General features: G+C 39.1%; 1 protein-coding gene across 2 annotated transcripts in view; it reads left to right on the forward strand.

The window, feature by feature from the left end:
• Naa16 (N-alpha-acetyltransferase 16, NatA auxiliary subunit) overlaps positions 1–9,563 on the forward strand; it is a 61,150-nt gene extending 51,587 nt beyond the window's left edge. The window contains exons 16-20 of one of the 2 annotated variants that reach the window (XM_052190857.1): positions 1,988–2,096; positions 3,139–3,237; positions 3,576–3,719; positions 8,674–8,771; positions 9,249–9,563. In XM_052190857.1, coding sequence (XP_052046817.1) covers positions 1,988–2,096; positions 3,139–3,237; positions 3,576–3,719; positions 8,674–8,771; positions 9,249–9,446 — 648 coding nt within the window. In that variant the 3' untranslated portion in view covers positions 9,447–9,563. The remainder of the gene's footprint in view (positions 1–1,987; positions 2,097–3,138; positions 3,238–3,575; positions 3,720–8,673; positions 8,772–9,248) is intronic. The other variant, XM_052190858.1, reaches the window with a different exon arrangement.
• The last annotated feature ends 5,125 nt before the right edge of the window (positions 9,564–14,688 follow it).

Below are 14,688 nucleotides of genomic sequence, written 5' to 3' on the forward strand. Positions count from 1 at the left end.
GAGTATGGGGTCATCTAAAGGTATGTTCTAATTTGTAGAATATATCTACATGGCAAAGGGAAATTAGGACATCAAGTGGAATTTAAAGTTCTAATAAGCTGATCTTTTTTTGTTTGTTTGTTTTTTGTTTTTCCAGACAGAGTTTCTCTGTGTAGCCCTGGCTGTCCTGGAACTCACTCTGTAGACCAGGCTGGCCTCGAACTCAGAAATGCGCCTGCCTCTGCCTCCCAAGTGCTGGGGTTAAAGGCGTGTGCCACACTGCCGGCTCTATTAACTGATTTTAAGATGCAGCCATTGAAGCAGGTCCTTTGCTCTTGTATAGTATGGCTTCCTGACTGCGTGACTGTTTGCTGTTTTTGCTCTTTTCCTTGTCTTTGTTTTGTCCAGTTCTAGTGTGTTCTTTCTGTGTAATCTTATTCTATTCTATTTTATTATTATCCCTTAGAAGCCTGTTTCTTTTCTAATGAGAACAGAAAGGGGTGGATCTAGATAGAGTGGAGAAGAAGAGGAACTGGGAGGAGAGAGGGTGGAGGGTATCTGTAATCAGGATATATTATGTGAGGGGGAAAAATCTTTTCAATAAAAAGGAGATGGGACAGTTGAGATTGGTCTGAAATGTCCATATGGCCCAGCATAGTCAGACAGGACCTATCCTAGGTGGAGAAAAGCAGACCAGGATAGGGTGATGTACTGTGAGAATGACTTAATGTGCTGTTGCTGGCTTTTAAAGTAGAAAGAGAGGAATGTGGTCACCTTTAGAAGTAGAGAAAGGCCTGGAATTGGATTCTTTCCTAGAACCCATGAAAGGGAATGCAGTCCTCTGACATTTTGATTTTAACCCCATGAACAGACTAGTGTGGGGCTTATAATCTATAAAACTGAAAGAAAGTAGTTTTTAAAAAGACATGGAGTTTTTGGAATTTGTAGCAGCAGTATAATAGTCTATGAAGTCTAGAATCATGGGTTTAATATGTCTTACTCTATAAATTGTTGTGATGGTATAAATGTGCTTGGCCCAGGGAATGGCTATGTTAGGAGGTCTTGTTGTAGGAAGTGTGTCACTATGGGGGTGGGCCTCGAGGCTGTAATGCTCAGGTTCCACCCAGTGTGGAATGAGAGTCTCCTCCTGGCTGCCTTTCGATCAAGATACAAAATTCTTGGCTCCTCTGGCACCTTGTCTTCCTGGATCCTGCCATGTTTCCCACTATGATGATGATAGACTGAACTTCTGAAAGTATAAGCCAGCCCCAGTTAAATGTTTTATGTATAAGAGTTGCCTTGGTCTCTTTCCAATTAAGACAATGGTCTAGCTCTAAAAACAGTACTTTATCTCTAAGATGTTGTCAAAATGGTTATTTTGGGATCAGATTTAGAAGAATTTTTAAACTTTGATTCACTCGTTATAAATCTAATAAAAATTAAATTTTTTTATTACATTTTTCCCGCTATGATGTTTTCCTACTTATTTTTGACATTTGTAATATATAAGCCATTATCACTACTTGGTGTGTAATTTTATAAAATCTGTGGAATAATTTTAAATAGTTTTTGGTTTGTATAAAACTACCTTGATTTTTAGTTACAAAAATAATGTAGCTGTTTCTATTTTGAAAACTATTAGTCCTGTACCTTTATTAAAAAAAAAGATGCATTTTATTTTTTATGTGTTTATGTGTGTATGTAATGAGGTGGCTTATGGAGTGCAGTAGAGGGCACTGGATCTTCTGGAGCTGGAGTTAGAGGTGGTTGTGAGCCACCTACTGTGGTGCTGGGAGCTGGGTCCTCATAACAGCTGAACTTGCTCTCCATCTCCTGACCATGTTCTTTGAATGGTTTATAGGTGATAATTTTTAAATGTTTCATGCTTGTTTGGCTACATAAGAAAGTATTCAAATAGTTATATGCCTGTATGTGTAAACTTGAGGGGAATTTGGCTTGTGTTACTTGCTTTTTAAATACAAAAGCTTTCCTTTCTGCTTCAAAATAGGTTGACAATCCATTAGAAGAAGCCGTCAAGTTCCTCACTCCTCTAAAAACCCTTGCTGCCGATAACATTTATACTCACCTGCTGGCCTTTGAAATATATTTTAGAAAAGGTAACACATTGTTTTGAATTGAATTGGTTTTTTGTTTGTTTGTTTGTTTGTTTGTTTTTCAAGACAGGGTTTCTCTGTATATCCCTGGCTATCTTGGAACTTACTCTGTAGACCAGGCTGGCCTTGAACTCAGAAATCCACCTGCCTTTGCCTCCCAAGTGCTGGGATTAAAGGAGTGTGCCACCACTGCCCAGCTGAATTGAGGTTTGTGTATATCTGTTAATTGTTTTGTTTTTCATGGTATAGGGGCTGAACCCTCAGCCTCACTTGTGCTGGGCACATGCTTTTTCACAGTGCCACACACTCCTAGGCTTCAGTTAGAATTTTGATTCTGTTAGATTCCAATTTTGTGATTTAGATCAATTTTTGGTTTTTAGAGTTTTATTTCAACTTTCCACAAAGGTTCAATTCCCTTTTACTTTCCTGCTCAAAAATTTGCTGGAAAATGTATTAAAATATTACAATAAAATTTAGTGTGAGAATAGTGTGAATAATTATACATGTTGTTTACATGTGCTGGCTGGTTCTGTGTCAACACAGACTGAAGTCATTTGGGAGGAGGGAGTCTCACTTGAGAAAATGCCCTCACCAGATTGGCCTCTGGGCATTTTCTTGATTGATCCAGAAGAGTCCAGCTGGATGTGGTTCTTTAAGGTATAAGAAAGCAGGCTGAGCAAACCAGGAGGAACAACCCAGTAAGTAAAGTTCCTCCGTGGCCTCTGCCTCAGTTTCAGCCTCGGCGTTCCTGTCTTGAGATCTTCTCTGACTTCCCTGGATGATGAACTTCCAGCTATAAGATGAAATAAACCCTTTCCTCCCCAAGTTGCATGTGGTCATGTGTTTTATCACAGCAGTAGAAACCTAACAAAGAAAACAAATTTTAAAATTTTTCTTCAGAAAGCAAAAACTTGTCTTGGATTTTGCAAATTAATGTAAAATTTTCTCACACATGTTTTTTTAAAATTAAGTTCTTAAGTTGAATTTAAGTGAAGATAACACAGATACTCATACTGCATTTTTCTCTTTTGTTTTTCTGGCATAGGGAAGTTTTTGCTAATGTTGCAGTCTGTTAAACGAGCCTTTGCTATTGACAGTAATAATCCTTGGTTACATGAATGCTTGGTTAAATTTTCTAAATCAGGTAAGTTCAAGGAGATATTTATGTGCATGCAACTATGATAAGCAAATATAAGCCATCTTCCATTTATCTGGACGGGAGGAGACTGCAGAGATCTAGCCAAACCAAATGCTTGCCTGATCCTCAAATGGTGGTGTACCTGTAATTAAACAGTAGGGCATATAATTAGTGCATTTTTTTTACTAGACTATTAACATTCCAAAGGAGTAATAGAGTAATTTTAATACACACACACACACACACACACACACAGAGTTTAAAACCCTAAGTATAAAAATCTTTCAGTTGGTCCTCCCTCCAAGTACAGATGAAAACCAAATCCAAATGTTTTTGTTTTGTAGTATCTAATCACAGTAATCTTCCAGACATTGTGAGCAAAGTTCTAGCTCAAGAAATGAAGAAGATATTTGTCAACAAAGACTTGCACAGCTTTAATGAGGATTTTCTCAAACACAATGCTACCTCTCTTCAGCATCTACTTGCAGGTTTGTATTTGGAAAAGTACTCAGTCTAATTAATTTCCAAAGGAAAAAGGAAAATAGCATAAGACCAATCATAGGTTTTAATTGACCGGAGTGTTCTTGTTAAAAAGGAGAATAGAGTATATATTAAGCAGGACTCCTGGGTATGGTTCGCACAGTCGCTTAGGAAAGCAATTTGTTACACATTAGGGGCAGGGGAGATGGCTCAGCAGTTAAGCATACTGCTGCTCTTGTAGAGGACCCCAGTTTAGTTTTCAGAGCCCCACAAGGTAGCACACAACCATCCTTAACTCCAGTTCCACTAGGGGATCCAGTGCTCTCTTCTGACTTCTAAAGTGCACCAAACACACACACACACACACACTTAAAATACAAATAAAAATATTTTTTAAAAAGTTACACATTACCCATATCTTTTGGTTCTGTAGTCACACTTCTGTAAGCAACTTAATCCAACTACTACTGAGGGGTAGTAGTTTTCACCTATAATCCCTGGGACTCCACATGCTGATGCAGGAGGATGGTAAGTTTGAGGCCAGCCTTAGTCAGCTATATACACAGACCCTGGTTTAAACCAAATCATTCCAAGCAAAGAAAGCTTTCAGTGGAAAGATATCAACTGAAGTGGATGTAAGTTTTTGGGGAAAGAGAATAAACTAAAATGTATGTTCAGAGACACAGGAAATAGTAGTAAATAGAGTGGGATGCTAAGTGGTTATTTAAAGCAGTGCTTATTCACACAGTTTATAATACTAGTGAGTAAGTTGCCTTTTGTTTTTGTTTTGTTTTGAGATAAGGTCTCATGTAGCCCACGCTAGCTTTGAACCTAGTAAATAGCTAAGTTTGGGTTTAGTCTTCCTGCTGTGACCTAAGTGTTGGGATTACTCCTACCTGGTTAAAAATAACTCTTAGAATACATGTGTAATGCTTAGCAAACAGTAAATCTCAACTGCATAAAAATGTGCCTGGGGAAAAGTCTGAAAGGAAGTTTATACCAAAACTTTAACATTGACTTTGGATTATGAGTAAGGTTTTTTTCTCAAATCTTTATTGCTCTTATGCTTTTTGATAGGTTTTTTTTTTTTTTTTTGATGTATTGTTTAATATCATTCTGGTTGGCCATTTAAAGCCATGGATAACCTAGAACTTCTTACTGCTTTTACATCCTGAGTACTGAGATTATAACTGGGTGCCACCACATCCTGTTATGCAGTTCTGGGGATTGAGCCCAGCCTCATGCAAGTGAGGCAAGCAGTCCACCAGCCGTGCTGCATCCCTAGTCGTGCTACATGTACGTGTTGTCTTGAAAAGTTATTTGTATTCTGTCTTGTTATGGAAAGGATTTTAGGCAGCTTAGAAAAGCACCTAAAATGTCCAAGGCGGCATTAATGAAAACTAGATGAAAGATGATGGAAAAGGAGTTAAAGACAAAATGAAGGATGTACCAAAATTAACTGCTCTACTGTATGCCATAGATTAGAAATGGATGGATGGATGGATAATTTTAATCTGAACTTTGGTGTTAAAGCAAAAGTCTCCATTCTGACATACTTGGAAGAAATACTTACATTAATAAAAAATTACATTTCTAGGCAGGAAAGAGCAGAACTTCTCTTTAAGAACAGAAGACAGGCTGGAGAGGTGGCACGGCTGATAAGAGCATATATGCATTGCTCTTCCAGATGCTCTGAGTTAGACTTTCAACCTCTCAGCAGCAGCACCAGGTCACTCTAGCTCCAGGGGGAATTCAATACCTCTGGCCTCTTTGGCTCCCTGTACTCACATGCATAAGCCCCCACACAGAGAAACACATACATATCTTTAAAATAATTAAAAAAATATAAAGTACTAGGTGAAAGTAATAATTTTTAGAAAACCAGGATAATAGAAAACATTTCTTTTTAATAATTGTAAGAAATTTATTTTGAAAGATAAATGAAATTCTAAGGAAAAAAGTCTACCATATAAGAGTAAAACATAATGTCAAGGAGCAGCTGGGACACGAGCCTTCGGGACGCCATATGCACCAGGGAGCGAGGTGGCACCACAGCCTTCTGTGCACAGCCTGCTCTCTCCAATATCTCTCTGGAGGGGACAGCTAGGAATGCACAGGCCATACAATCAGTGGAACAACTGCTTCAGGAGCCTTCCAGGCACCATTTACACCAGGGAGCCAGGTCTACAGCCTTCTGTGCACAGACCTTGCCAAATGAGAGTTGGTGTCCCAGGAGTATAGACACAGGCTTACAGGTCCACAGTACAGACAAGCTCCAGCCAAAGACAGCAAGACCAACTAACACCAGAGATAACCAGGTGGTGAAAGGCAAGCACAAGAACCCTACCGCCAGAAACCAAGGTTACTTGGCAACATCAGAACCCAGTTCTCCCACCACAGCAAGTCCCGGATACCCCAACACACCGGAAAAGCAAGAGTTGGATTTAAAATCATATCTCATGATGCTGATAGAGGGCTTCAAGAAGGACATAAATAACTCCCTTAAAGAAATACAGGAGAAAAAAAACATACAGGAGAACATGGGTCAACAAGTAAAAGCCCTTAAAGAGGAAACACAAAATCCCTTAGAGAATTACAGGAAAACACAAATAAGTGAAGGAACTGAACAAAACCATCCAGGATCTAAAAGTGGAAGTAGAAACAGTGAAGAAATCACAAAGGGAGACATTTCTGGAGATAGAAAACCTTAGAAAGAATCCAGGAGTCATAGATGCAAGCATCAACAACAGAATACAAAAGATAGAAAATGGCCATATGTGCCATAGATACTATAGAAAAATTTTACTCAACAGTCAAAGAAAATGCAAAATGCATAAAACTTATAACCCAAACATCCAGGAAATCCAGGACACATGAGAAGACCAAACCTAAGGATTTTAGGTATAGAAGAGAAGATTTCCATCTTAAAGGGCCAGTAAATATCTTCAACAAAATTATAGAAGAAAATTTCCCTAACCTAAAGAAAGAGATGCTCATGAACATACAAGAGGCCTACAGAACTCCAAACAGACTGGACCAAACCATATAATAATAATCAAAACACCAGATGCACAAAACACCAGATGCACATAATAATCAAAACACCAGATGCACTAAACAAAGAATATCAAAAGCAGTAAGGGAAAAAGGGCAAGTAACTTATAAAGGCAGACCTATCAGAATCACACCAGACTTCTCACCTGAGATGATGAAAGCTAGAAGATCCTAGGCAGACTTCATACAGACCCTAAGAGAACACAAATGCCAGGCCAGACTACTATACCCAGCAAAACTCTCAGTAACCATAGATGGAGAAACTTAGATATTCCATGATAAAACTAAATTTACACAGTATCTTCCCACAAATCCAGCCCTACAAAGGATAACAGATGGAAAACACCAATGCAAGGAGGAAAACTACACCCTAGAAAAAGCAAGAAAGTAATCTTTTAGTAAACCCAAAAGAAGATACCCACACAAACATAAAAATATCAAAAATAACAGGAAGCAACAATCACTATTCCTTAATACCTCTTAACATCAATGGACTCAATTCCCCCAATAAAAAGACATTGGCTAACAGAAATATTTTTCATGTAAAACTTCAATTTTATCAGAAAATGTTTATAAATCCACTTTCAGTCAACTTAGAAATATTTTTAGGCTTACCGTTTTATCTGTATTTTCCATGATAATCTTCAGTTTTAACATGTTTTTCTATATATTTCTTCAATTTTATCAGAGATATTTTCCATGTAAATCTTCAGTTTTATAAAAAAGTGTTTAAAATTCCACTTTTAATCAACTTAGAAATATTTTTAGGCCCACCCTGTGTAATTTTCCATGATAATCTTCAATTTTAACATGTTATTCTATATTTTTCTACAATTTTATCAGAAATATTTTCCATGTAAATCTTCAATTCTATCATAAAATGTTTCTACTTTTTCAATTAATTTAGCAACTTTTTTGTCTACTATTTTACTCTTTAATTTTCCATGAAAATTGTCAATTTTCATGTCAGTTTTCTATATATTTCTTCAATTTTGGCAGAAATATTTCCTATGTAAATCTTCAATTTTACCATAAAATGTTTTTACTTCCTTTTTCAATAAAAAAACTGAAAAAAACATAAAGTAAAAAAACATTTTGTAACTGTAAGTTATAACATTCTTAACAAATTACTGCCAAATAATGTACATTATTAAGAATACAATGGGACTGTGAACCTAGACCATATTTATAGGGCATATATGATTGGGTTTAGTTTTATTTTAAATAGCTTTTAAAAATTACCTTCTTTATGATTATGGAAAGGTCTTTCTTTGAGCATGTATGCTTTCATGACAATAATTTGCACTTTAGATGCTTTACTTTAAGGTGCTATGCTGTTTAAAAGTACTTCTAGCTGAAATGATTGAGGGTATAGGATAGCCTTGTGAGTTCATAGTTTGAATCACATTGTTTCCAAGCACAGAAATGGTCAAATTAGTATTTTTTCAGTAAGTGTTTAATAACTGTGAAGGAAAAACTTTGATAATGTAGTTTTTAAAAAATGTTGTGTGTAATAGGTATTTACCTGTATGTATGTTGATCCACATGTATGCAGTGTCTGGAGGCCAGAAGAGGGGGTCTGATTCCCTGGAACAGATTCTGAGGTGCTCCATAGTGCTGGTAATCAAACCTGAATCCACTGTAAGAGCAGCAAGTGCTCTTACCCTCTCTTCTGACAGTTTGCTGTGGTAATTCATAGTCGTAATGTAACCGAAAGGTTCACTGAGATGTTTCAGAATAGGAAGAAATCGGGAAGAAGTGTCATAGTTGGCTGCCTGAAGCTGGTGGATGCCAGCTCTAGCCTGCCACTGATTGATTAAACACTTAAGCCACATTTGAATAGTCAGTGTAAGTCAGATGAAATGTAGCCTTGGGAGTTACTCATCTTTATAATGTCTTGGATTTCAGGTGCTAAAATGATGTATTTTCTGGACAAGTCAAGACAAGAGAAAGCAATTGCTACAGCCACTCGGTTGGATGAAACTATAAAAAATAAAAATGTGAAGGTAAGATTCTTCACAGCTTGCAGGATCTAACAAAACATATATCTGTACAACATAGTTTTAAGTGGGTCAAAGAGCTCAGCCTGAATGCAGATAAGATCTTGCCTCTGCCCGTTATTACCTGCGTGACTTCAGGCAAGTTATGGATGTGGAAGTGATACCTGTTATATAGCTGAGTTTGAGTTAACTGAAATAACAAAGCATGAGGTAAGTACCGCATCCTAGGTCATCCGTACATGCCTTTGTACACAGGACTTGAGGTTGGAATCCTATTTTACCCTCCTGAGCGCTGGGATCAGAGGGGCCTGTGCCTCCATGACCAGCTCAGAGTAGAATTGAACATTCTTTAATTGAAATGATTACTTACTGTAGGTAGGAAGAAGCAGCTGCAGTCTTACTGTGGGATACGTTGTCTTCTGTTGACTAATAGCTAAGCTACTTTATCTTTTTACAATTGGTCTTCTCTCCTTATGTCAATAGACTCTAATAAAGGTTGCTGAGGCGCTCCTGGATGGCAGCTTTGGGAACTGTAGCTCCCAGTATGAAGAGTATAGGAAGACCTGCCACAACCTCCTTCCACTTACCCCTGCTTTCCTGCCTGCTACGGACGAAGCCCTGGGGCTCAGCACTGAACTGAACCTCACAGCTGACCACAAGCTCTTAACAAACGAAATTTGAACCTTGTAGGAAGTTGCTCCTACAGACTCAAAGCTGAATCCATGTCAGGGTTTCTTTTTCACTGTACATTTTAAACTGGTATGAAATAAAATATTTGGATAGAAGTTTTAAATGGAATATTGTGTAAGTTTATTTTATGCTGTGCCTGGCCTTCAATTTGCATAGACATCTGCTACAATTACTTGTTTTTACTTAGTACAGTCTTACACTCCTGAATTATGAGTGTTGTTGCTTCTGTATTATACACTTCAGTTGCTGATTAAGGTGAAAACATCCATCTTACACTATTTTCTTTAGGTCCTAGTTTCAGAATCTGTTTTGACCTCTTGTTTAGTTGATTATTTTGAAGGGTTAACTGAATGTTAAAAAAATAGCCATATTTTCCATTTTGGTAGATAATGTGATTTGTTCCCTTTTTACCTTAACTTGTATGACTATTTCCTTTGTCTTAGCCATAAAAGTGATGCTTTATGGTTGAATAAGGATACACCAGTGTTGTGTTGATGGTTTAGAATGTGAAGACTGGTTAATTTAACCATTAAATTTATTGTGTATCTATTCTAGTCTTACAGACCATTGTGGAGGAATTGTGCTTTCTTGGTTGAGTTCTTAGAGACGCAGCCAGTGGCTTACCCTGAGAAACTTTCTTCAAGGGAGGATGATTTGGCAGAGTGAAAATTAAAACACAGCCCTATCTGTCTGACAACCATTCAGTGAGATTTTTAGATCTCTCAGATGAGAACTCAAAATACAATTAAACTATTAAATCATAGTGTTGTTGAACAGTATTTGGGGGGAGCACTTTTTGACATATCATATAATGGGATTACTATTTCTCAGTGTCTGTATGTCTGTAAATCTGATATAAACCCAGAAAGAAGATTTTATTTAGACAGTTGTAAGTAAAGTGGTTTTCCTTTATTTCTTTAGATTCATAGTTGTCAAAGAGGAAAAAAAGATCATTGTAAAATAATGTCAACCTAGGCAATGCTACAATAAATTATTTCATACATAGTTGCTTGTTTATATCTATTATTTTTATGTGTCCATATTAGAAAAATATTTTTTTGGAAAAGTAGAAACAATTATCTTAATCTTTTCAAGTTTATAGAAAATGTGATTATCAGTAGCAACTTCCAGATATGCTTTGGTGCCACAGTAAATAGGATTCTTTGATGTTTTAAAAGAATAGAAATAGGGCCAGGCATGGTGGTACACATCTTTTATCCCAGCACTAAGACAACAGGCTGGTGGATCTTTGAATTGGAGGCCAGTCCAGCCAGGGCTACATGGTGAGACACTATTCTCCACAACAAAAGATCTTCTGGGGGAATCACCATCCCTGACCTCAAGCTTGACTACAGAGCAATAGTGATAAAAACTTTGGTATTGGTATGTAGACAGGCAAGGAGATCAATGGAATAGAATTGACCCAGAAAAGAACCCACATGTACCTTCACTTGATATTTGACAAAGGAGCTAAAAACATCCAGTGGAAAAACAGCATTTTTAGCAAATGGTGCTGGATCAACTGGAGATCTGCATGCAGAAAAATGCAAATCGACCCATTCTTCTTGTACAAAGCTCAAGTCCAAGTAGATCAAGGATCTGTGAACAGAACACCAGTGGCTTATGGTCTAAGAACAAGAATCGACAAATGGGACCTCATAAAACTGCAAAGCTTCTGTAAGGCAATGGACACTGTCAATAGGACAAAACGGCAACCAACAGATTGGGAAAAGATCTTTACCAACCCTACATCCAGTAGAGGGCTAATATCCAGTGTATACAAAGAACTCAAGAAGTTAGTCTCCAGAGAGTCAAATAACCCTATTAAAAAATGGGGTGCAGAGCTAAACAGGGACTCCTCAACTGAGGAAACTCAATGGCTCTAAAGCACCTAAAGAAATGTTCAGCATCCTTAGTTATCAGGGAAATGCAAATGAAAACAACACTGAGATTCCACCTTATACCGGTGAGAATGGCTAAGATGAAAAACTCAGGGACAGCAGTTGCTGGAGAGGATGTGGGGGGAAAGGAACACTCCTCCACTGCTGGTGGGATTGCAAGCTGGTAAAACCACTCTGGAAATCAGTTTGGCGATTCCTCTGAAAATTAGACAGTACTACCTGCGGACCCAGCTATACCACTCCTGGGCATATTCCCAGAAGATGCTCCTACATGTAATAAGGACACATGCTCCACTATGTTCATAGCTGCCTTATTTATAGTAGCCAGAAGATGGAAAGAACCCAGATGTCCCTCAACAGAGGAATGGATACAGAAACTATGGTATATATACACAATGGAGTACTAGTACATTCAGCTATTAAAAACAATGAATTCATGAAATTTTTAGGCAAATGTATGGAACTAGAAAGTGTCATCCTGAGCGAGGCAACCCAATCACAAAGGAACACACATGGTATGCACTCATTAATAAGCGGATGTTAGCCCAAAAGCTCAAAATAAACAAGTTACAATTTGCCCAGCACAGGAAGCTCAAGAAGAAGGAGAACTTAGGGTGCTTTGGTTCCTCTAAGAAAGGTAACAAAATACAGGAGCAATAAGGGAGATAATGTGTGGAGCAGAGACTGAAGTAAAGGCCAACCAGAGACTGCCCTGCCTGGGGATTCATCCTATAAACAGTCACCAAACCCCAACACTTTTATGGGTGACAAGAAGTGCATACCAAAAGGAGCATGCCATGGTTGTCTCCAGAGGGGCCCTGCCAGAACCTTACAAATACAGAGGCAGATGCTAGCAATCAACTATTGGACTGGGCATGGAGTCCCCAATGGAGGAGCTGGAGGATGTTCCAGAGGAGCTGAAGGGGTTTATAGCCCCATGGGAAGAACAATGATTTCGGCCACCCAGATGCCCCAAGACTCCCAAGGATTGAACCATTAACCAAGGGGCACACATGGTTCCAGCCAAAAATGTGGCAGAGGAAGACCTTGTTGGGCATCAGTGGGAGGAATGGTCCTTGGTCAGGTAAAGGCTCAACAGAGGCCCCAAAAAAGGGAAACGGAGGAGGGGGAGATGGGAGTGTGTTGGGTGGAGGGGCATATACATGGAGGCAGGGGGAAGGAGGAGGGGGAATATTGGGAAAGGTTTCACCATTGGCAATGTAATTGCCTAATGGACATTTGTCATGAAATATTCTGGCAAGTAAGTAATTCATCTAAATACCAGCAGGATGCCATTTTCAGAAAGATGCTAGTTGACTACACTGGAAACTGCTTTCAACAGCAGCCTCTCCAAAGGGATTGGTGTGGAGGGTGGTACAGAGAGATGGCTCAGGAGTCAAGAGTACACACACGCCCAAGTTCTGTTCCTTGCACCCACTGTGGGTGGTTTCCAGCAGTCAGATGGCTCACAGCCAGGGAGCGCACTCCCTCATCCAGCCTCTGTAAGCACTTGCTCACATGCACAAACCTACACACATGGATAATAAAATTATTTTAAAAGTTTTTTTTTTAACTGTTTCCTTGGAGATAATTTAGTGGTTCTGAGAGTTCAGGGAATGTGCAGTTGAGATGTGAGTGGTCAGTTGTAGGCCCCGTGGTACTTCCTAAACTTCCCATACCTCAGCCAGAGCTGATGTGTGGGGTTGGATGGTGGGGGGTTGTGCTTGGCATTGGGATCCCCGGAACTACCATGCCAAGATCATGGTTTACCAGGCATATAACAGAAACTTAATCCAATTTAAAAGAAAAAGCCAATATAGGAAGATTTCTGTATATGTGCTGTCTTGGGGTTTCTATTCCTGCACAAAACATGACCAAGAAACAAGTTGGGGAGGAAAGGGTTTTTATTTAGCTTACACTTTTTTTTAAAGATGCTTATGAAGTTTTTTGTTTATTTTTGAGTATGTGCTTTATTTTTTATTGTTTTATTTCCTATATTCTTTGTTTACATTCCAAATGATTTCCCCTTTCCTGCTCCTCCCCCCCCCCCCCCTAAGTCTCTTAAGCCCTTTGGTGGTTTGAATAAAAATGGCTCCAAAAGCCCAGAGGGCATGTCATTACTAGGAGGTGTGACCTTTTTAGAGGAGGTGTGGCCTTGTTAGAATAGGTGTGGACTTACTGGAGGAAGTGTGTTACTGGGCATGAGATTTGAGGTCTCAGAAGCTCAAGCCAGGCTGGTGGCTCACTTCTCTCTTCCTGCTGCCTGTGGATCCAAATGTAGAACTCTTGGCTCCTTCTCCAGTCAGCCTGCATGCCACCATGCTTCCCACTGATAACAATGGACTTCTGAAACTGTAAGCCAGCCCCAATTAAATGTTTTTCTTTATAAGAGTTGCTATGGTCATGGTGTCTATTCACAGCAATAGAAACCCTAAGATAGGCTCCCATCATAAGGCAATACAAGTGTATTTGAAAGACAAACAGGTGCTGAAATAGGATTCTGCTCATAGGGCCAACTAGGGAAAAGTTTTCCCAGCCTCAGCTGTGCAGGTACTTGGAAGCTGCAGTAGCTCTGGTCTGTGGGAACCAGCTACTTTGGAATTGGTGGCACAGGTTGGCATTGTCTGTATATGGCACTGGTTTTGCAAGCATGCATTGTAAGAGTTACAGGGTCTCAGAAGCTTCAGCAACATTTGAGACAAGCTGTTGAAGACAGCCAGTGAGTAGTGGGGCTAAAGTCCCTGCAAGGAATCCCCAAGCAGGCTAGGCCTCAGTTCTAAGTTGTAGAGTGATTATAGGATGTTGAAGATGCCAGAAATATAGATGTTTGTTTGCTGGGGGAAAAAAAAGCTGTGGACTTTCAGTGAAGCTGCGCCCAAGGGAGTAGTCACATGTGCTGTGAATGGTTGGTCTGGGTAAATAGCTCTTCAGACCTCAGGCCATGCTACCACGTGACCCTGATGTCACACAGAGCTGCAGGGTTCCGTGTTTTCTCTGCGAGTGTTCAGTCTTGCTTCACTATCCCCTTGCTGTGTCTCATTCTTTCCTCTTGGACTAGGAATGGTGACCAGGAATGAATTTATAGGGAGTATGCACAACTTGTTTTTCGATTTTACAGAATTTCCAACTAAGAGAATGTTTTCGAATATCAGAAGGTATTTTAGACCTTTGAGCAGTACTGAGAACTTATTAGGAGCATGGAGACTTGAAGTTGGACTGAATATATTTTAAATTAGGGGATTTGCATTATGAAAGGAGAGCTGTGGATTGAGCTATGGTTTGAATCAGAAATGTTCCTCACTGGCTTGTGTGTATGCGTTCTAGTCCCCAGC

Source organism: Apodemus sylvaticus, chromosome 8 (assembly GCF_947179515.1).
Source record: "Apodemus sylvaticus chromosome 8, mApoSyl1.1, whole genome shotgun sequence".
Classification (NCBI taxonomy): domain Eukaryota; kingdom Metazoa; phylum Chordata; class Mammalia; order Rodentia; family Muridae; genus Apodemus; species Apodemus sylvaticus.